General features: G+C 42.2%; 1 protein-coding gene across 2 annotated transcripts in view; it reads left to right on the top strand.

Moving 5' to 3' along the window:
• Window positions 1-23,806, top strand: part of MTUS2 (microtubule associated scaffold protein 2) — a 284,967-nt gene that overhangs the window by 210,361 nt on the left and 50,800 nt on the right. For both annotated transcript variants that reach the window (XM_013189398.3, XM_013189403.3), the window contains 3 exons: window positions 233-394; window positions 12,738-12,836; window positions 18,639-18,847. In XM_013189398.3, the coding sequence (XP_013044852.3) occupies window positions 233-394; window positions 12,738-12,836; window positions 18,639-18,847 (470 nt within the window). The remainder of the gene's footprint in view (window positions 1-232; window positions 395-12,737; window positions 12,837-18,638; window positions 18,848-23,806) is intronic.

Below are 23,806 nucleotides of genomic sequence, written 5' to 3'. Positions count from 1 at the left end.
TGTTGGAGTCAGACTCCAACAGCTGCCAACACTTAGCATTTAAGTAAGTTGCTGGGAACTCTTTATTTCTATATAACCGTTTGTACTGGAGAAAATCCATGTAACTTAGTCCAAGTTGCAATGTGAATATGTTTTTGTAGATTATAATTGCTAGTACAAGCTTGGTCTGCATGCCACAGTTCACATACATTTTTTATGAGCTTATAATTATGGCAACTTCGGTCTCCTGCAGGTTCCAGCTTTGGAAATGAAGAGCAAACCACTCCTAAGGCATCTGCACCTTCTAAAGATGTACCCAAGGGTAGCAGCAAGAGCACAACGCAGGTATCGAGCAGCACAGCGACTCCACGCAGGAGCTTACTTCCAGCACCAAAAACTGCCACTGCACCTGCTGGTATGTGTTCCAAACTTGTGTACCTGAAATAGCACCTGCGTTAGCCCAAGAAATACAGAAACCTTTTCATGATGCTATTTTACTGCTTACTTAGGTAGTCCAGCAAAGTGAAAGTCAAGGGAGGGGGTGTCCATCACAGTCAGGAGTGACTGTCTCTTACTGTCAGAAAACTGTTTAGGTCCATCTTCTACTCTCACTAACTGGGAAACAGACCAATCTGTCAACACAATATATGAATTTCTGATGACCAGACAATAGGTAGCACCATTTTTTTTCCCTTTTGATTTTCCTTCCTTTATTTCTTTATTTTTTTCTTTTCTTTTGATTTTTCTTTCCTCTCTGCTGGTCCCTAAGTTACATCATTTCAGGCTATAGCAGTAGTTGATTAGTATCAGATTTGCACCTACGTATCTCCAGCAAAAACCTTTCTTTTCCAGCTAGTGATAATGGCATGATAAGCTTTAAAGGGCTATTTTCACGTTTCTGTAGAGGAACTTTTCTGGCCTCCAGGGTGTTTTTGTTTTTTTTTTTTTTTGCTACAAGCAAGAAGACTGCTAGAAATCCTGTGCCTTTTACTACTTGTGTAGCCTCACAAATGAGTCATTGCCAGGGAGGTTTCATTACTGGGGCACTGCCATGAGCTGGAACCAGAGTGTTTGGTATGCAATCATGCTAGTGTGGACATGCAAAATCTAGTCTAGGCAGGACTAGCTAAATATCTCAGGCTGTCATCTCTGAGTTTGCACAGCTTCCAAGTCTCAGACCCACACAGAAGAGCAGAAATTGCAAAATAATGCAAACCAATATTGATCAGGAGGGAGGTTCCCAGAAAAATAGATGGTTTGCCATCACGTTGGGGAAAAGAATTACTGAGGGTGGCTGAAAGCTACATTTGATTTTTAATTTAGGTTTTTAATCTATGAAATTGTTTAATTTATGAAACAAAAGTCCAATCTTCTGCTAGATTTTAATTCCTCTAGAGACAAAGCTAAAAAATAAAAAGCAATACAGCATTTGGACTATTATGAAGAATTCTCCCAACATCTGCCATCCAAAGAACTTTTGTTTTCTATATCATCACTCAGTCTCTGTGTACTTTCCTTCAGACCATTTGTTATTGTCTCTGCATGACCCTCCATTAACCATGGGTATGTTTGTTTCCGTGGGGGCACCCAAATGAAAACTCTTCAAGCTGGCCGTGCATGAACTAGTGAGCCTCAGCCCATGTAAAGAGCTCTTACTGCCATACTGTGCCTGAGTTAATAGTCCAAGTGGAGACAAGGCAGCATAACTTCTGAATTGAATTTACTTCCCTCCAGCCTGCCAAGTGTAGTGAGGAGTCCTCGTGTCTGTGGGTGCATGGGTCCACATAGATGGGCCCTGTGTAGGACGTGCAGTGTTCAGGCTTGCATGGCAGAGCAGTCAGCTTTGTTCTTCCCATTACAAGGCTGTTAGTCTGACTCTGCTGTTGCTTCACAAGCTTTTTTTTGCAGCCAGGAAGCTGTTAGTGTGTAGAACAGGAGGCAAGTTACAGTCCAGCAGCCCACCATGGCCCTTCCGTGCTGTGGAGATAGCAGGTGTGATGGGGATTTTTCCGTATACGTGCTTTTGCAAGCCACAGTAGCAGAGAGCCAGGAGGGATGCTCCCAGAATGTGTTAGATCCATAACAACTGGAAAATAGTTGAGAGAGCAGCCTTGAAATGACTCTTCACTGCTCTGCTGGGCAGGGGCTCCAGTGGCATACCCAGCTTCCTCCCAGCAAGGCACTTTGTACCAGCAAAGACTGGAGCCCATTGCCACCACCTCACTGGATTTACAGTCTGGTCTTGATAGGGACACTCAGTCAGGTGAGTACAACTGATTCCTGCTTCATTCTGGAAGGAAACTATGTATGTAAAGTAAGGGTACCTGGCTGTGTTATCAAACGAAGATGCAGAACAGGGACAGCTAGCAAGTTTGGAAGGTGGTTGTTGTACCCAGTGGGCAGAAGCAAAAGAAACTACGTTAGTCTGGTGTAATTTTTGTATAATTCAGGTACCTGCAGATGTATCTGTGGTCAAGTCAAAATTTTTTTTTAATTAGAATAATGTTATGGTTCCTCACAATGATAAGCATCTGATGGAAGCAAGGACCAAAATAAATCAAAGCAATGATAACGACAAGTATTTTTTAGCAAGTCTAATCCTGCTTCTCTTGCAATAATGTATGAATGCTGTCTGCAGATCCCACTGTGATAGGGAGCCCTACAGAATGTAAGGTCTTCTCTTTAAATATTGTTTGGACAGTTTTGCACATCTTTTAAATGATGAAGCACAAGACCATCTCCTTAAAATTGAACTCTTCATTAAATTGGAAGGAAGATGCTACAGATCAGATGAAGCAAGTGGATAAAGGGCAGCGAAGTGTTCATATTGCTTTGGGCTTTATGATCCCAGGCAAACAAAGGAATCTAACAAAAGCTCTTTACAACTCTGTAGACCCCATATTTTAAATGTGTCAGAGAAAGCGCATTGGTGTGCTGAAAAGGCCAGTGTCCAAAAGGATGTCCTGGAACAGATAGGGTCTAAAGGTTGAAAGACTGTACAGATATTGTAGAAGGTCTGCTTGTACTGCCTTTGCAAAGTGGAAAGTACAACAGCTGGCACAGGCTGACAGTCTGTGCTGGGCAAGTCTGGCATTAAAGCTGGACATCACAGAGCAGAAGACCGATAACAATAAGGGAGCAGAGAGGTAAAATCAGTGTTTAAAAAAAATTTGAAAAAGTACTAAAATTAATCCACCCCCCACCCACCATGTGTCTCTGACACCAGCATGTTTCCTGTGAAATGAATGCCATGCTCGGAAAGGCAGACAGCAGCAAAGAAACTTTCACCAGTGCTCCAAACTGAAAGGAAAGCAAGGGGAGCATGCAGCAGACAACTCTAAGCAGAGCAGGGATAAAATGTCTTGAAAACAGCAGAAATAATAAATTTATAATAATTCTACCAAGCTATTATCACATGATGGCAATTTCTTGCACAGAGAATCCAAAGGATAGGAGAGTAACTATGGCATAGGAAGATGGAATAATAGAAGAGAAAATACTCAAGATGTTCTCAAATTAATGGAACTACAGATTACCTTGTTCCAGTGATGCCCCATGTTGGATGCCTCTCTATTGAAAGTAGTCTTTGTTCTCAAAGGGAATGCAAGTACAAGAGACCCTGACTCCAGTTTTGAGGATAGGTATAGAGCGTGACTTTCCTGGTACTTTCATTTAAATGCTGGATCCAGGGAAGATTCAGAGTGTCAGCAATACATCTCAAAAAAGTCTTAGCTGGACATGGGTTATCATGTCTTATCATGTTTTATCATGTCCATGGTTAGCACCATCAGCCCTTCTTTAATAACTGTGTAAGATATCCAGCACTATGATGCCAGGGTAGCCTTGGAGGATGAAAGGGTAGGTGGTTAGCCCCTTCCTGGGAAGGAAGGCCTCAGCCTTGTGAGCCTGCTTGTTGCTTACCTTTTATTTGAAGCTGGCTCATCAGGACAGCATCTGCAGAAGGATGATTGGTGAGGCACATGTCTACCTCCCACCTCAGCGCAGTTTCTCCACAGCAAAACAGGCAGCAGCCCAGACCCCCATGGAGTCATGGCTGGAAGGAACAAAACCACCACAATTTCCTTTTCCTTTTTCACCCCGTGGCAGGAGACAAGACACTGCACAGAGGCTGTGAAGGAGGAGAGAGGGATGGTCTCTGCCATGGCTGGTCCAGGGATGAGTGCTGAGTGGAAGATGTAAGCTGGGTGTGAAAGACATGCACTCTGTTTGTACCATGTACCCCTCCTTATGTAGTGGGGAGAGTCCCTGCTTCCAGCAGGAAGGACTTTTGACACAAACCAACACCATTGTGAAAGTAAGGCATATTTTCCCATAAGAGAAAGTGAATAAATAACATGACCTTAGGGTGAATCTTGCATTAAGTAAGAAGTCACCAGCCCCGTTCAGTTGACATCAGAAGGCTAAGCTGCCCTATAACCAATGCTGCTGAAGTCAGCCATATAATAAAACTTTTGAAAAGCAGAGAAAACATGATACCTCTGGTTCTTCTATACTTTCTGTTTACATGGAGAACAGTATGATAGATATTCTAGGTATAATAGTCTAGCAGTCACCTAGTATTAATTGCAGTAGAGCTTGATGTTGCATATGCATTTTATAAACACATATTTCCAACCTCCTGTGCAAGATATCGTGGTTACTAAACTAGGGTTTTTAGACTGATCCACTGCTACAGCTAAAGTGCACAGACACTATATATGTGTTGTATTCAGCATCTCTTATGAAAGTAAAGAGGAAAGCATTTCATAAAAAGGATGGCAGTCTTTTAAATACAAAGAAAGTTTCTGAAAGAGTGGAATGTCAGGTGATGTAAGAAATGCATTTGTATTTCAGAGAGGTACATGATTTTAACTATGTATGAGTAAGAAATGAATTCAAAAAGGAGCATATCTACCTGTACTGATGAGTAAAAAATAACAAAAATCACACTGAAGCTTTCATGTGCTAGATGTTACCTGAGAAGAGTACCTGTGCTGCAAATTCTCATTAAAAAAAAAAAAAGACAGCTGCTTAAGAGAGATTATACTCCTGATATTGCACTCAAATTGCTTGACAAATAAATTGGACTACAGCATAAATCACCTTTAATTAATGAAAATGGATCCTTATAGCTGTTGCTTTGCAGTGATTCAGATGATCAAAAAAACTCTGGCAAGAGGCAATAGCAGTGGTAATTCATTGTCATGAAAATTGTTTTGAAAACATGAACTAAATGGTTTTTGACTAGTCTATGGAAGAATTGCAGTTAATTAGCATTCAGTGTCTTGCACAGCCATTGTTTATGTGTTATTAGACCCCTTTCAGATTCATATCTGTCAACATATAGAAGAAGGAAAAAAACACACACACAAAAAGAAAAACTACCACAAAAGAACAAAAAAAAAGAAAAGAAAACATACTTGAGAGGAAAAACTGAGATAGATCTTTTAATTTCACTTAAACTTCTTAACTGTTTTGAGAAATGCAGTGATAACCCAACTAGTACTTACCATTTCTGTTACTGCTTCATATTCTGTTTAAAGACTTAGGTGGAAGTAGCTCTCCATCTGGAACTTTACACCAGCTTCCACCTTAGAAAACATATAGGCCTCCTCCTTTCACACACTGATAAAAATATGTGATCTTTGAGGCACACACATACTGAATTTTCTGTTTTAAATTTATCTGAAAATGTGGGAATATCTGCAGAAAGAAACGTTCAGAGGCAGCAGATTAACAATTGCTCACCCTCTTGGGGATCTGTTTTACAAACCCCATAGGTTAAGGCCCACCGTGGGACAACTGAGATTCTAAATCAAACCAGGATCTAATTCTGTCATAATTTGGACAAGAAAAAAAAAAAAAAAAGAAAAGGATGCATATGGCCTAAAACCTCTTTCTGCAGTTCCCTTTCCATTCTCAGGTTCTTCTGTGACTGTCTGGGAAGGTCCTAGAGTATCTCAATTTTCTGCAGACCTCAGGTGATCAGTTAAGGTGGGTGGAAAAATGGCTAGAGCATCAGCATCAGGGTGTTGAGATCAGAGGTATGAAGCCCAGCTGGCAGATAGTTATTTTGGCATCCGTTAGGGATTGATACTGAGCAAATACTGCTTACCATCTTCATTGAAAACCTGAGCAATGGGATAGAGCACTCCCTCAGCAAGTTGACAGATGACAGCAAATCAGAGGGAGCTAGTCAGTATGCTGGAGGGTCCGGCTGCAGTTCAGAGGGACTTCAGCAGGCTGGAGAAACGTGTCAGCAGAAACTTCGTGATGTTCAACAAAGGCAGATGGTGGAGAATAATGCCATGCAACAGGACAGGCTGGGGCCAGCTGGCTGGAAAGCAGCTCTGCAATGTGCCCTTGCAGGAAGAAAGGCCGGCTGTACACTGGGCTGTATTAGCGAGAGCGTGGATCAAGTCATTTCTCCTCATTCAGCACTTGAGACCACTCACAATTGTGTCCAGTTTGGGGAATCCCAGGACAAGAACGATGTAACATACGATGTGACACACTGAAGTGAGCCCAGTGGAGGGCCATCAAGATGGTAAGATGGTCAAGAGCAGGCTGGATCAGAGGACTGGTCCCTCCAGCACAGGAGGTGTGTACAATTCTGTGTGCCAAGAACATCGTAGGCCCACACATGTAAAAATGCTGTGCCACCGATGTGTTATTGTGTAGTGTGGTGCTCTTTTGCACACTCCGGAGGAGTAACTTGGGGGAAGAGAGCTGAAGGGTAGGTCTTCTCTGGGGAACTGAGTGCCTGGCTCCCACGAGGACAGTAGGACTTGCATGCAATTCAGGGATAAAAAGGAAGTGTGTCTCAATCATTGTATATAAGGATTTGAGATTTACATCTGACCACCTCTGCACATTTTTTATTCTCTTCATGTAATACAGCTTCCTCAACGGCCTCATCCCTGTCCAGTCTCGTTCAGCCACATCCTTCTCTCAGAATACAGAACCCCACAGAACTGTGCTGTGCTTTGATAATTTGGCTTACCTCCAGATACTGATACAGCTCCGGGCTCCCCTGTGTGTGCCCACACTCCTGATCCAAACTCCCAGCCAGCAGGTTGCCTCCTGTTCCAGACCTCAGCTCTATCCAGCAGGCTGGACTTGTCAGACAACAGTCTACAAAATTAGAGAGCTGAAGGGTTTTATATTCCATATGTCTTGTTGTGGGGTTTTGGGGGTGTGCGTGTTACAGAATGCCTATTTCAGCTTGGCTATTATTTAATGTTTATCTCACAGACAAGTGACTGTTATTCCCCATAAGAAACATCATAATTCATGTGCAATGACAGTAGCAATAAAGAATTCACTTGAGCAGCTTGTTTCTACTTGGCCCATTAAATTAAAGACGATCAAAAGTATTGTTCAGAAACTAACCCAGTCAATTCCTGAGCTTTTACAAGTACCGGTAAATCATACGTAACAGGGCAGACTGCTAAATACAATCAGTCAAGATGAAAAATAGGACGCCAGTGTTATCCCAGCCCTCACCGGCAAGCTCACAGTGTAAAATGTGCTTCTTTTAACCAGCTGCTGCAAAATCCAGACAACACAACCTCAACAGGAGGGAGAGGGATGAGCTCAGGTCAGTGTGAGGGGGGGGGAAATGAGCGCTGGAGGGCCTGCAGGATGGAGGGGAAGAGTCAGCTACTGCTGTGTTCTCCTTTGTAAACACTTTCCATTAAAAGCTGAGCAGTAAATACAGGGTGGTTCACATTTGTTCCTGTAACGGGTATAGGGATATGGAGCACTATGCTGCATGTGAAAGTGGGATATTCAAATGCAAATTTGCCAACCTCTTTCCCAGGAACTTCACTCTGAAACTTGCCGTAGCACAACTCTGTGAGGAAGTAACAATAAAATGCTGTGGGATCCACGTAAAATGACAGTAAGAGGAAGAGTAGCTATCTTACCTCTGCAGCTAACTTCAGGCGTTCTAAGTTAGTCTGAGTTTTTCTATTTAGTCCAAAGAACAGTTCATTTCTTCATTTTTTCCTTTATTTTTTTAATACCAGAGACTTCTCTTTTTAATAAAGAAAGAAAGCAATCACTTTGAGACAAGTTGTTGAAATAGCCCTTGTCCTTATCTTTTTTTTTCCTCATCAGATTGGCTTTAAATTTGAAACAAAAACAAAGGGAAAAGTACAAGCATTAGCAGTTTCTAGTTCAACAAATACGTAGTCTTTCTTCTACATCTACTTATTTATTCAAAGCCTTTCAGTGTCTCATAGATCACAGGACATACAAAGTCTCTAGAGGGAATTAGACTGCTCTTATTCCACAGAATCCATCATATTTCCAGCTTTGCTCATTTTGTCTCAAGCAGTGCATGCGCGGATGTCTCATTACTCACCAAGGACATGACCGGCCATGGGTATCAGGGGGAAAAGCAGAAGCAAGCTCGAAGTGGCTATCTGTGTCTGTGAGTGACTGGAAACACTTCCTTGGGGTTTTTCAAACTCACAAAGTGCATTACTTAACTTATATAACACGCCTGAGAACAGCTGGAATCCGACCAAGTGCAGCCTGTCCCATTGAACTGTTAATGGTGTCTGCATGTTAGGAGCTGTTTTGGAAAAAATACTCGATGTGTAAGGTAACAGAAAGTTTTCAATCTGAAATGTGTAAGCAGATTGAAGCCTATCTCATTGTACTGGCTTTTAAAGACTCAGAAAGGTACGTGTACATACACGTACATACATACATTCTGCAGCAGCCCTGGAGAAGATGTCTCAGACAATGTGTGTTTAGTTCTGGTTCCTGGCTAGCGTTCAGCGCTGATGAGAGAGGGGACAAGCAGCTTTCTTTGTCTGCTATCTTCCAGGTGATTGCTGAATGATTTAACATGTCTGAAGTGTTTTTTACATTTATTTCTCATGATTTTTTTCTTTGCTCCTTCTGTTCGGTTTGAAGCAGACTGTATGTTAATTAGGAAATGTAAATACCTTTACAGAACTGTGCATCGGGATGCATTCGTAATCACAGCAGCAGAGAACACTAGCAAGTATTTATGCTCACAGTTACCTTATGGCCTGAAATTTCTATTTCTGCACGCAAGAATAGCTTTTAAAAGAGAGAAAACTTTGAGAGATTTATACTGTCATTTAGTACAGAGTTAACTGGAGTTCCATGCTTCCAGTCTGCAGGCAGTAATAGAGTTTGAAGTAAAGTTTGTTCTTGGTCAGAATGAAGACACTTTAAAAAAAAATAATCAAAATTCAAACAGTGTGCAGCTTCAAGAAATGTTACTTGTGATGCTTAGTTTCCTTTTTAAATCGTATTTTACTTATTTTCTATTATTTTGATTGTATGGCCCATACCTTTTGACTTTTCATACTCGATATGATGATCAGAGCATTATTTAAGGCTTTCCATGCATTCAAGCCCATTGTAATGACCGAAATGTTTGCCTTGTATCCTAAGTTGCTCTCTTTTTTTAAGCATTTGGACAGACTATTTTAGACTTGAAATTCCAGATTTCTGGGAAATGAAAAATTCTGAACCCAAACTCTCATCATTTAGAAATTAATCTTTCCTGCAGGAACTTCTCTTGAAATCAGCAGGGTTTCTGAATGTTTCTCTTTTAACAAGCTAACAGTTGTTACAAAGGAAAGGAAAAAAAAAAAAAAAACATTTTTAGGAAAACTTTCGGCACAAGTTTTATCTGAAGTCTGATGCCAGGGACATCTCTTTTCTTAAGATTTCCTCATGGGTGGTGAGTTTAGCAGAGCAATAGCAGTTTGCTCCTGGGGACTGTCCTGTCTTTTGCTTTCTGCACACTTCCTAAATCCCTCCCTGCTAAGGAGGGCCACAGAGCAGCCACCAGGATGCTTCAGCTTGGAAAGGAGAACCCAAATAACCTTACAAACGAATGGACGGCAGTTATCTCCATTTACTCCCTTTGTTATTAATCCTTCTCTCCCACCCTTGCCAAGATATCTACTTGCCTCTTTGTCGCAACCTGCTTGAGGCTCACTCTGCTGATCTCTCCTGTGCAGCAGCCCCTGACGGGCACCCCCATCCGTGCATGGCGCTGGCTGCGATCCACAGACCTCACATTGCCCTCTGCAGAGTGATGGGGCTCTCAGGGCTTTTTTGCTGCTTTTCTCTGTTTTGTTTTGTTTTGTTTTGTTTTGTTTTGTTTTGTTTTGTTTTGTTTTCACCTGAGCTCTAATTGGGGAATTGTTGCTCCTTGCTTTGTGATTAAGGTTAAGAGCCTGAACTAATTCCCCAGGTGTTCCTCATTCAAAACTTCTCAAAACCAAAAGTAGTTAAGTATTTGTATGCCCCTTGTTACTGCTGAAAGCAAAAGGAAAACATACTTCTCCTATGATTCTACCACTGTATGTGCTTGACATTCGCTGTAGAAAAATTTACAGAGGAGCTTGGTGCATGGCCCATTTACACACTGTATTCATATTCTGAAAACCACAATAAAACCAAGACCTTACTGCCATGGAAAAAGTAATGCTCAAATCTGTAACCTTATAAACTATATCTTATAAAACAAGCTCTGTTTTCATCTCACAACTCCCATCTCAGGTTGCTTTCACTCAGTCCTTAGTAATGACATGGCACCATAAACTTGTTTTATGTCCTGCTCTGTAGTAAAGTGCGGTGTAGCAGGTGGCAGATGCGGGAAATTTATGTCCTCAGTCACTTCGCTGCAGAAAGTATTCATCACAAACAAGAATCGCAGCCTCAACATCTCCAATTTACAAACAGCAGAGAAAACGGAGATGGACCAAACTATGAAGAGTTCGGTCTTTACCAGCTAGTGATGACTGATGGGGTGATTTTCCTGTGAAGGGTGGGAGGGAGTCAGAGACGGTCTTAGACCTCCTCCTGTGCCATCCTCTTGAAAATACAGTTGGACTCAGGGCTTGTTTGTGTACCCATGCTCTTCCCAGGCATGCTCCACAAGCAAATGCTGAGACAGTGCTAGAAAACATGAACCAAGGCTTGTGGTGCGTGGCGAATGCTGCATCTGCAGCTCGCTGCTTGCAAGTCCTGACCCAGGCAGAGGTGGAAGGGCGACCGAGGCATCAAAGATAAGCCTGATACTGCAGTTGTGACCAGCTGTGGCTTTACAGATGGGGGAAAGCTAGTCATCCAGTAAGTGTCCCTGAAAGTTATGAACATATAAAATTACCACTTTCTTTTTTTTTTACCCATATAAAATTACCACTTTTCTCCACTGTTGAAATAACCAGAGCACATTTGCACTGAGCAAAATGGAAGACACTGTTAGTTTTTGGACTGATGCTGTCTTTAGGCAGCATTAAAAAAAATATGGTTTTGTTTTCCTGCTTCAGATACTTCAGCTTCTGTGGGTCATTTTCCTGCAAGACTTCTGTGAATGTACTCGTGAGAGATGTGAAAGCTAATAAGGCAAACATTGTTTTTCCTTTATGAGAAATCTCTTTGCTTTTCCTCTGAATCCAGGGGCTGCCACACAGTCCTGCAAACTATGCAACCCCCAACAAACACTAACTGTTAAAAAGGAAACCAAACAGGAAAATACATTGATGTCTCAGGGATTAGCTTCTTCTTGTTGTTCAATCTTAATTCCTTGGGAGTGTTTTCTGCTTGAAATCCTGTGGCTGTGACTGTCACAGGGCAGGGGTTTTGTGTTCACACACTCAGGATAGCCCCCACAGCTACTTTTGTGGCAGTTGTGTGGGCAGAAAGGGCAAGCTGAGTTTGTGTGGCTGCTCTGACTGCAGAGCTTGAACAACCAGCAGACCATCCTGAGCCTGTAACCAAGGAATCTCCCACTGCAAAAGCAAAGGAAAAAGCTAGCACAAAGTTTCTGAAGATCAGAACCCAAGAGAGCCCTGGGGCACCGTGTTGTCAGTGGGAAGGATGAGTAGCTACAGGAGAAAGGAGAAAGGCAGAGGTCAGAAGTAGTCTGGAGAGTCACAGAGAGGAGAAGAAGGAGGGCAGGCAGCCTGGCACATGCCTGGGTCACAGGCGAGCACAGCCCACGTGCTGGTTCAGCCTTGTGGACAGCAAGGCAATGGTGTGGTCCCACTGTGTCCTGCATCGGCACAGCGTGTTTTAGGTTTGTGCACCGGGTGTGTTGCACCTCTCTGTTCCTCTGCAGACATCGACTCTCCTGCCTGGGGCACCGCATCCAGCAGAGCCCTGACACCTCCTGCCTGCTTCTAGCTCTGCAGAAGCTCATGTCTTTACTGTATGAGATCTTCTTGGTAAAGCCAATCACTATGAAAGGCACTTTCTAACTGGGAAGGGTGATCTCTAGGGAAGAAGTTGCAGTGCCCTGTAGAAGAGGCAGGTGACTTAATTCAGCTTTGCACAGTCCTACTCAGCTTCTCTTCCAGCCCAGAATGGCTGAGGATGCACAGCAGGGTAGAGACAGGACACGGAGCCCACGGTAGTATGGGCTACCTGTGTAGCTGTTTGTGCCTTAATGGCCACTGTGCAGATGGCCAAAGAACAAAAATAGTGTGTAAGGCTTTCTTTTGCCCTTCCCTATTGCTGTGCAAGTCAGCTCAGCCACATGCACACAGTCGTGCTTGCAGAAATGACACGTTGGCATCCAACACAGGAGTACTGTGTAGCATCGTTCTCTCCGTGCAAATGCCAGTATGTGTTCTGGTGAAATATTTGTATTTTGCCATCCTGATATGTATCTTAGTGATGTAGTTCTCTGCAATTACAAATTGAATTATAAAATGGGTTTCTTTCTACCTTTATGTATTATTATTTTTCTGAAACAGGTGTGAAGAAAGAAGTACAAAAAGATCAGGATGCTAGCAGACCAGCTGTCTCATCCCCTAAGAGATCAGCAGTAACAGCCACCAAGCTCCATTCACCAGGTATTTATGAACCCAAAAGCACTCTTTCGGGGAAGATTTAAAGTTGCCAACTTTGCATCTCTAGTTAATACACTGAAATCTGGGACCTACTATTGTTGAGTGAAGATTGATTATATCCAAGGTTCATTGAGCTGGCTGTGAGTACAGCAGGCTTTTTCATAGCAATGCATGAGCTGAATAGCTTTATGTTTTCTTTGTTACCACCTTGCAATCATCTCTCTTTCAAAACAAAGAGTTGTTGCTGTTATATGTTTAAGGGCATAGGAACATTTCTTGGACCGCTATAATTTTCTTATTTAAAAAGAGAAGAGAGATAGTGAAACAAAGGACACCTCAAACAATTACTTAAAATGACCGTTTTTTTCTTAGAATCTACTGTCACTGTTGTGCAGAAGCAATATATTTCCTGCATTACTTCCATGCATAATTAGAAAAGAGCTCATCTGTAGAAATGAGCTTCACACTGCTATTGAGGTGTTGTCAATTTACCCCTTAATATTAGACGTAAACATGCGGTTATAGTATTTTTAAAGAATGCCATTATGCCATTGTTTAGATACTAAAATGAAGAGAACTTATTTCTGTTTATGTCAACTAGTGCACAATAAGATAAATATAAGGGACCTGAAGACTTTTGTAAGGCTGGCCTTTTGACTGATTTTAAATGTTTCTGAAATGAATGTGAATAGTCCCACTGATTTTGTTGTGCTAGCTGTCTTCTAATACGTTGCATCATTTTTCAGACTCTACTTAAATAATTTAAATGTCATATATGCAACAGTGTGATACGTGAGTAATAAATATGGGGAGTAGAACTCCATGTTTCTCCATTTGACAGTGAAGAATAAAACATCTAAAGCAGCTCTTCAGCTCCTGTAATTTGCATCAAGTCTCTTCATTTTTACCGAACTCAGTGCCTATTCTACTTCCCAACCAACAAAATAAAAATGGAAACTTAAATTTAACCTTCCTAGACACCAACAAGACTCAGAATTCTCCTTCCTCAGATGCTAGGGTAGAAAGGTGAACTTAACGCTGTCCTCTGAAATGTATAATTTTCAGGCTATTTTGGATCTGGTGAGGTCACTAAGAGAGATCCAAAGAAAAAATTACTGCAGAGAGTGCCAGACTAGCAGCTCACCAATGTTTATAACAGTGGGAGTCCAGTTTAAGAACCAGCACTGATTCTGGTTGTAGAAGCATGCTACAGAAGCATGCTGGTTTGCTTTCACTAGAATTAGAAAGCAAAATGAAACACAGGCATATTGGTATGGTGGATTTTCTGGGTTTTAAAAAGCTGAAATTTCCATTGATTGGCTGATTTTCAAGGCTTAGGACTTGGCAATTCCAATTCATGTTGCATCGAAACTTGAAATTAAACTTTCATGGGAGATGGGTACCTGGGAGGTTGAGTACCTACCCTCTCTCCATCAGATTCATTTAGGATTTTGTAAGTTTGGTTGTCTGAAATTCTGGCCTAAAATTGTTTAGCACTGTAAGGATCAAATAAGAAAATAAACCTCATGTTTATTTATTTTCTTTAGAGTAGCCTTGAGCATTCTTTGAAATAACAGCAATAACAAAACAATAAAGAGAATCTTTTCACCTATTCAACAATTTTACAAAATAATCAAAGAAACCATTAAACAGGACAAGGAGCAAGTGTAGCATGGACTAAGGGGCAGTATCACAGCCTTTCCCCCACCAGGGTCACTAATCCATGCAGCATTTATATTTTGTGGCCACAGGCATCTCCAGCACAGCTATAAGTGGCCTTGAAACAGGTTCTAATATTTCTGAGTGCCATTTCTAGATTGTTTTCCCTGTTATTGGCCTGTCCATTTGCAATTCCTGATCTGTTTCTGGTTGTCGTACTAACCCTGTTCCAGGAGGATTGAATATGGTTTCTTTTTAGCCTTGGATCTAATCTTTAGAATTTGGATCAATCCTCCTAAAAACTAGCAAAGAAGTTTTGAAATGCAGTCTTGTAAGGATCTTAAGTTTATCTATTGATTCAATACCATTCCTGAGATCTGTGTATGGACACAAGTGTACATAGATGCAGATGCTCTCCCTCCACTCCGTTGGAGGAATGTGACATCTAGTCTGATATCTGTCACTCTACAGATTACATGTCATCAGTACTCTCAAAGCAATGTCCTCACTTTCCTTAGCAAAAAGTTGAAAGTTGGACAATTGAGAGGCAAATAAATTGCATGCCCCACGTAAGTCCTCATGGACTGAGTTAATTATGACTGTCTACCTGTTATGGCACCTTAGTTCAAATGCTCAGGTAAATAAAAAAACCCTGGGAGTTTTGAAGCAGATCAAAGGCATTCAGTTATTTTAATGAACAGTGGATCTGCTCCCCTGGTCCCACCATCAGCACAAAGGACATTCAGGATCAGGGCCAGCATCATTAACATACACCCTGTTTTGTGCAGAGCAACAGAAGAGAAACATCAGTGGTAGAATAAGCTTAGTAAGCTGCTTTTCAGGCCCGAATGAACTGAGAAATTCAGATTCATCCCTAAGGAGAATATCACAGTTTAATTTAAAAGGACAGCTTATAATACTGACAAGGACAACATGGAGATATACACTTGAAATCTTCCACTGAACGGGAAAGCTAGAAAGATACAAAATAAAACAATAGGTTTTACCCATTGTTGTGTTCCTGTTTTAATTAAAACAGGACTGATTTCAAGGGCTTCCTCCTACACTTCTATCTGTGTATTCTCTTGCAACATCACAATGCTGCATAAACAGAGACTTTTATACTAAAAACTAAAAACTATTTACAGCTGTTGTTTTTACAAATGGCTAATTTTGTGATAATACCTACGGTCCAGTTAAGAGCCTCTTTATGAAATAGACAGCCCCTAATGAAAGCCCAAAATGAAAGAAAGAATCTGTAAGAAAATATCATTCTTGGAAAGAGAGAAAGAAAGAGAGGAAGAGGGGAAGGAAGGGAAGGAAGAGAGAGAGAGAGAAATAAAGAAAGAGAGAGAGAAAGAGAGAGAAAGAGAAAGAGAAAGAGAAAGAGAAAGAGAAAGAGAAAGAGAAAGAGAAAGAGAAAGAGAAAGAGAAAGAGAAAGAGAAAGAGAAAGAGAGAGAGAGAGAGAGAGAGAAAGAGAGAGAGAGAGAGAGAGAGAGAAAGATAGAGTATACAGGCTTAAACTGACATGAAAATAGATAGAGGGCAATGACATTGCTGGTTCTTAATGCCAGAAAGTCCTCTTTGACATCCTCTATTGTATTATTTGGGTCTTGCAACATCACAAAGTTAATCTTGACATCTTGCAAAACCTGGTATTCCTCTTTGCAAATATGGGTCATGGGCCCATAAAAAACTCTTTAAAAGAGTTTTAAAGTCTGTTTAGTAGTTGTGTCTCTTTGCAGTAGCAGCGTGAGATACTTGAGGACATGAGGGAGCACCTCTGCTGGGGCTGGCTCCCTGTAAGTTTAGCCTGGAGCAAGAACATAGTTGAGCAGGTTGGAGGATATGCTCCCAGTGGCTCCATGTAAGCTGGGAACGGATCTGGAATGGTAGGAATACACCCCTGGGGCATTGCTCTGACAAAGTAGTACTGCTTTCCTGCCTGACCTTGTAAGACTGCTCTAAGGATCCATTTGAACACCCAGGCCACAGTCTTAAAGATCTAAAATATCTAAAGCATGTCTGTGAAATTACCTGTGAACCAATGTATTTCTTTACAAATTGGCTCAAACTCATATCACCAGCTGCTTCCCTGTGGGAGAACTTTTTGTTCTTGTTTTAGGAAAGGGGTAGTTAGTCTCCATAGCAGGATACTGTCCCATGTTACATTCATTGTTGAGGGCTGATTGGAGATAATGTTTTTCTGTATTATTTTTCAGGAACTGTATACATAAAACTACAAGACACCTTTTCTCAGATTCTTGAATACTTAACCCTTCCTGCTAACACAGAATTTTTCAGCTTTTGTCTGTATTCAGGCCAGTGCCCATCATCTCTAATAACACCTGGAAACAAGGTGTCTGACTCTATTTTCTCGCTTTTCCTTCCTGACTCTAGCTCCTGGGTTAAAAGCTTGACACTAGTGGGAGAAACCAAGGAAGAGAACCAGAGATTTCTGAACAGTATTCAGGAAAGAGTTAAAAAGCATCAGCTGATGTGAAACTGAGAGTAGTAAGAAGACTGAGTAAGCTGTGCAAAGGTGTTGCCCAGCTGACCCTAAATGTTTTCAGGGGAGGCTTCTCAGAAAGTTAAGATTAAGAAAAAATACAATGGCCAAGTAACAGCTTGAGCAACTTGATGCCACCAGAGCACTGCCCCTTTTTTGCTTCATCCTTGTAACCAGGTATTAATCTCCGCAGAAATAGATAGTTGTCTCAAGCAGGATATGAACTTAGGATAAAAATATCACTTTCCTATAGCAGCTTATCAAGAGCAAGCACACACAGTGTTGTGATCCCTACCACCACTTGGTGTCTCCATGAAGACAGCTACACTAAGTGAAGGTTTTATGGGGTTTTGTTCAATTAGTCATCTTCCCTAGCAATTCCAAGTGTGGTAGCAAAAGAAAATGTAATTCTGCTACATTCTGAGTGTAGACATGTCCAGAAAGAGAGGATGTGACCATACTCTAGGTTTTATTTTCTCTGCCTGTAGTGTAACAAACCCATAACTTGGTACGGAAACAGTGGCTGCACCCAGAATTTGCTAACAAATATGGATATGCAAAAATGTACAAATTCAGCTCATGCTGCCTTGACTGCTCTGATTTTGTTAAAAGGAGTACAACCTTCTGGTATAAGATAGTCAGTGTCCTTATTTAGCTACCAAATGCTGGTAAAATTTCACACAGACCTCTTTATTGCTCTAGCTTACACCAGAGACAGAAAGGAGAAACAAAGCTCACTTTAGCACCTTCTTGGGGCAGCCTATTCCTATGCAAGGTCAGAACATATCTTCTTTCCTGCTACCAGATTCACTTTCCCATATACAGACCTCCTCAAATACAGTTATTTCATGGTCTTCTTTCTAGCACCAAGGGCTCTGGTAAGAATCTGTGGGTTTGGCCCTCATGGATGGTGAGTCAGTGCAGAGTTGATTACACAATAAGTGAGCAAACAAATGTAGTAGTTGCTGTGGGTTCTCTGCTGTTTGTTTCAGTGGGGATATAACATATGTCTCTGCTGAGGTTGCCGTGCCTGGCTTCAAAGAGGATGGAGCAGCAAAAGACAGAGATGTGCTGACCAGCTGAAAACTGCAAAGGCTGGTTCCACAGGGCAGTGACAGTTCTGTGAAGTCACCACGCTTGGAGTTCAGGTGGCCAAAGAAACCACGTGCAGAGCGTGAAGGTCATCTGAGTGTTTTCCACTTCCACAGTAGGATGAGGTGAATCTCAACCTGCAGGTGCACTTTTCTGGCATTGACTTTGAGGAGAATCAGGCATCACACATCAAGAGGCAAGCCTCAGTTTCTGCAGTTGTCTAACATGGGTGAGCTGAATCCCGAATCTAACAACCTCAGTTCTCAGTAAGACACAATGAGGAGAACTCTCCTCAACTCCTAGCAGACCTTAAGGCTCATATCCTGAGTTGAAATGACTCCTACAAATCTTCGAGCTTTAGCCTCTAGGGAAACATATTTCGCTGTGCTCTTGCTTTTTTAGAAAATCATTACACATCTACGTGAATGCTACAGATGTTTTTATTTTGTAGGACTGATTCCCAAAGGCTTTAGATACACATAAAGATTATGTCCATACGTATAAAGTAACTGACCTCGAGGATCCTTTCTTCTCTCTTTTGTAGGACATCCCAAGCAAAGGTCATCCACCCCAAAGAACGGATGCTCCCCCAAACCAGGAGAGAGCCGAGATGCTGAAAAGCAGTTCATCCAGAGACTGAAGGAAAAGTGCGAAGAGCAGTCCCGGCAACTAAGCAATATTCGAGATGAGCTTAAAAGGGCCAGCTGTGGGTTTGATGTCTTTGCTATAACAACACAGCACTTTTTCAGGCAGGTAGGTGAAATGGGTACTTTTTAACATTGGAAAGATATTTTGCCTTTACCTCAGTCACTTGCCCAAACGTATTTCATAGTCATTGAAATCCTGTTCTTGGAAGCAAAGCCTGTAATTTCTTTGCAATTGTTACTATGAGGAGGGAAATACATTTGATACTATGTATTTAAGAATTACAGTTCAGAAACCTGCAAGAGAAAGAATTGCAACTGAAGCCTTTGTTACAAGCATGAAGGACTTTCAGGATGTTTTTATGGATGAAGCAGATGTAGAAATGTAAAAGTCCCAGTCCCTGATTTATAAGCAGGAATAGGGGATGTAACTGAGATATTGACACTTGCAAACAAATGCAAAAATAATCCATGCATTTAGTCAACAAAAAGTGATGGATGAAGGAAAAGACCTGCTTTCTCACAGTACTTATCTACTGTTCCTCCTCACCACAGATCAGGCAGAATGGTCACTGTTACAAAGGTGCAGTTTCCAAAGTAGGAGTAACATTACTTCAGCATTTAGGAGACTACATTTAATGGGTATAGAGAACATAAAGAAAACGTTGTCAATAACTAGAGAAGCTTATTTGTTCACTAAATCCAAGAAAGAATGAGTGAAGTTTGACAGATGACCACAGTGACCATGAAGGAATTATTTGTTTCAGTCCAGACCTGGTTCACCTGATGCCCACCTATTTGGTACCATCTCAGGTTAAGCAGCTGTCCCAGCTGGCAAATAATCACCAGCAGCAGGACTCGAGGTTTTGATAATGTCCTTGATTGACTCTTTGTCTACTTTTGGAAGAGATGAGTAAACTTCCAATAATAAGTAAGGGAAAAAAAAAAAAAAAAAAAAAAAACAGAACGGAGCTTCAGTCTTCACAAATTCTGAAACACTTTATTCAGTTTTGTTTTGTTTTGTTTTGTATTATATTAGTGGGAAATGTTACCTTCAAACAAATACCATGGTTCATGCTTTTCCCTAAGTAGGAGCTGATCTTGCTGGGGGGAGCTTGACTGAACTGAAAAAACAGAGAATTTTTTAAAAGTTCTAAATATTTTACATACCTTCCCAAGGGATTTTTTCCCCTCTATTTTTCTTTAGTCTTGGCACTTCTGGGCCCGATGGGCATTTGTAGAGCCTTTTTTTTTTTTTTTTCCAGCTGACTATGGAGTGTCCTTGATTAAAGCAGAGGGAAATAAATAAATAAATAAATAAATAAATAAATAAATAAATAAAAAGGACACAGCAGTGTCTGCACGGTTTTGTCTGTGCGTTGTCCACTGGGGAGAAATTTTTCATCTCATGCATCATTCACAATTTGCTGAAGGAATTCTGAAAGTTTGGGCATATCTCTTTCGTCTCCTCTGGATATGTTTTAAATGAGAACAGCTGCTGCAGCTGAGTTTTGAGACTCATCCTATTGGAGTGTGTTAGATCCGCCCTGAGAATGCCTCCTCAAGTGAATGTGTCAGGGGACTTTATTTAATAGAGTCCTCTCCAAGTCCTGGCCAGACATAACTGTGCCTCATCTCCCCAGTTCCTCTGCACTATCAGAACCAGGCCAGCTGGGGCTTCACAGTAACGCTGCTCTGAATGCAGTATTACTGTGAAGAGCAGTCTCTGGGGGGACTTGGAGGTTTAAAAACATAATAAAAAGAAAGATACCTGTGAAAAATAAGCACTTTCAGGCTTAGGCAGAATGAGATGTAGATTTTTTTCCAAATCTACTGTTGGACTTGCTTACTTGTTCAGCCCACACATCAGTCCCTTTTGGGCTTGCCTGGCCATCCTGGATTATATATAAGGGGTATATCTATGGTTTATATATACATCTGCACATCACTGTCCAGTGCAGTGCAGGGCACCTGATCCAGCCCCAGAGGAGCTGCCCTGGCTGCTGGGAGATGTGTAACATGGACCCCTCCCAGTCAAAGACACCCCAGCTTCCACAGGTGATGAGCACACACAAGCCCAATGGTTATTATCTTTAGGCACTCAGGTGTGGTACCCACATTAGGAGGACAGGTGCCTTAGGCTTCATTTTTAGGGAACGGAGGTAAGTGGGCACTTCCAGAAGGCTATTTGCAGCACCAAAGCTCTGAATTCATAACTGAGGTACTTGCCCGTCTCATTTGAGAGCTCCAGGGAAGCCTAAAGGCTGCTGCTGCTTTTATTTCAGTGCTTGAGAGTGTACTTGTATTGGGGTGATCTGGGACTACTCAAGTAATTGCATAACTGCACAGTCCATTGCCTTGCAACATAGACACAGACTTCCAAGTCTGTGAGTGGCATTCAAAAATATGATCTGTGGACATTTTCTGAGATGGCATTATTGTCTGAAAACTTTAACAAAATCTCTTTGTCTGGCTTTGAGTTAGGGCAGCATGGAAAAAGAAACTTTTTTCCATTATGAAAATAATAAAAATTGCGTGTGTCTGTTTCTGAGAAGCCTGCAGGCAGAATGATTGAGGTCTGAGTAGGACTGCAGTTTGGCAAGGGGATAATATGCATTCAGGAATGAGGTGGGGCCTTACTCCAGAGAAGTTTGGGTTTGGTTTGTCCAAGTGACAGTTCTGTTCTGCTAAGCAAACAGAGGGCCCAATCCTACTTCAGTGCTAGGGAACCTCCTTGGGCTGATAGGCACCTATAGCCTGATCTTGGTATGTCTCTGTCTCCTTGCACCACACCAAAATAATGTCTGAAACAGAGGTTCTTCTCTGTGCTGGAGATTAATTTCTGATGGAAAATGCTCTCCCAGGCTGTGAGGACTGGACTGAGTCTTAACAGCCCACCCAAGGACTGGTGTTTTGCCTACAGGTAGGAGTGTCCCCATGCCCATGATAATCTTGTCTTGCTTACACTATTTCTGTTCTCACTCCAAAGCTGGCAGAAACACCAATGCTCTTTAAAAGACTTCGCGATGTCAGCCCCCCAGTACAGTCCAAGGGACTGAGCTGTGCCCATGCACAGAGGTGGCTCTTGCACAGTCCTCCAGATGTGAGCAAGGATCCTTGCACAGACTTTAATGCAGGATTTGATCTGCTCTTACTGGTCCCACCACAGTTTGCCCCCGAGTGCCTGCAAAGTCCACCTTTAACTGTGGGAGAAAGAGTGCCAGTTTGTAGTAAAGAGTGTTGGTCCACACTGACAGTTTCTTTGAGCACTTTCCAATTTTCAGCACTTACTGTAGCAACCTCAAGGTTGCCTGACCATTTTGTCTCGGTTTTGTTGGATTTGTTTTCTGGCTATTCCAGACCGTGCTGAATTGTATCCTGTAACCATCTCTCCTTCTCAGTTGAAAATTTAACAGGCAAGATTAATTTAATGGGCATCAAGGAGTGCACAGCATGTAGCAGAACTTCATACAGATCCATTAAATGTCAGCTAGACCAGTTTGCTATTCTGGGGAAAAGCCTGAGCAATCAAAGCAGATGGTGACTCAGGCATTGGACAAAAAATGAAAGCAGTGGTTCTGACACAGGCATTCAGCTATCTATGAAAAGTAATGATTGCCTGTGGACAGCTGTTTTTAACTATTACTTAATTAGAAGAATAATTAGTTCAGGCCCTCAGATATGCACACATAACTCCTGTTGACTTTGAGAACCACTACAAACTTAGTCTGAAGAGGCGTACGCTGAGTTTATGCAATGAGAGATACTCCAAAGTGAAAACTGGCTGGTGGGAACCGAAGTGCTACCATGAAGACTCTTCAGAGCAAGTATCATGAGCAGCCCTGCTGACTTGGGTCACTCCTGACCTGCTCTGGCTCGTTATTATCCCAGTGATAATGATGGTCCTGACCCAGCTTCAGCCCTGTTCAGCGGCATGGCCAGCAGCAGTCCCTCTTGGAAGTGGTAACAGTGCCACCTAAAGGAGAGTAGCCCAAAGTGACAAATTCTGGAGGGTAAATCCTTCCGGACATAAACAGGTGGGGAAAACAACAACGACAACAAAACACAATTTCATATCTCTGGTACACTAGGACACTGGTCCTAGGAAGGACAAGGAAAACTTTTTTTTTTGCCCATTCAAATACGTGTGTGTGTGTATTTTTAAGAGTGATGTTTCTGTCCTGTGAGTAGGCAATACACCAACCAGCGTCATGTAGCTACCCCATCGCTTCCCAAGGAAATACATTCTTCTACCCCAAAAAACAAGATCTGTACCAGTGGTCATAGCAGTGGCTGTGAAAAAGCCAGTGAGGGCAGAGGGAGAAGCCAAGAGCTTCCCTGCACTTTTTTTCCTTCTGTTTTGCAGGGGACAAGGCAAGCAGGCCATGCTGTCCTGGAGCAGTATAGGATATTCACAGTAGTCTGAGGCTTGCTGCTGGCTTGGCTAGGAAGTTGGCAAGCTATACTTCTGGTCTGTCCCCAGCTCCACCTGCCCCAGGACACTTAAGTCCACTAGTGAAAAGCTCTATGCAGTGACAGGATAGCAGCATTTCATGTCTTATCTAAATGGACCCTCTGAGACTGCGGTGCCTGAGGATAGAGCCTGTGCGTGGGGTGGTATCATGAGCTTCCAGCTGGGCTTGCTTGAGCATCAGCCTTTAGCATTTTAAAACTCATCTGCAGAACCTTTGTACCTGCTCTGCAGCCTCATAATTTGAGTCAGGGAGATGAGCTTGCTGCGCTCCCTTCCTGCCCCTCCAAATGATGTTGCTCTTGCAGCCCACTGCTGCTTCTCCAGGGCTGAGTTACTCACTCCTACTCCTCGCCCCGCAGGACCGGGTCTTAGAAAACCATGGTGTTAGGGGCATGGTTGGCACAGCAGGTTTTTGCCTCTTTTTATCAGTTGCCCAGCCCTCTCTCTCAGCCATCTGGCCATAGGGAACGAGCCTGGAGCAGGGAGATCTAGCTAGACCAGGGAGAGGGAGTGCGCCTCAGAGGCAGAGATTATCTAATTGCTGCAGTTTTGGTGATGAAAGAGCTTGTGCAAGTGAGTCCACATTGTGGAAGA

This window comes from Anser cygnoides, chromosome 1, assembly GCF_040182565.1.
Source record: "Anser cygnoides isolate HZ-2024a breed goose chromosome 1, Taihu_goose_T2T_genome, whole genome shotgun sequence".
Lineage (NCBI taxonomy): Eukaryota > Metazoa > Chordata > Aves > Anseriformes > Anatidae > Anser > Anser cygnoides.
Note: the sequence above shows the minus strand (reverse complement) of the source record. Positions and strands in the feature narration are given on the sequence as shown.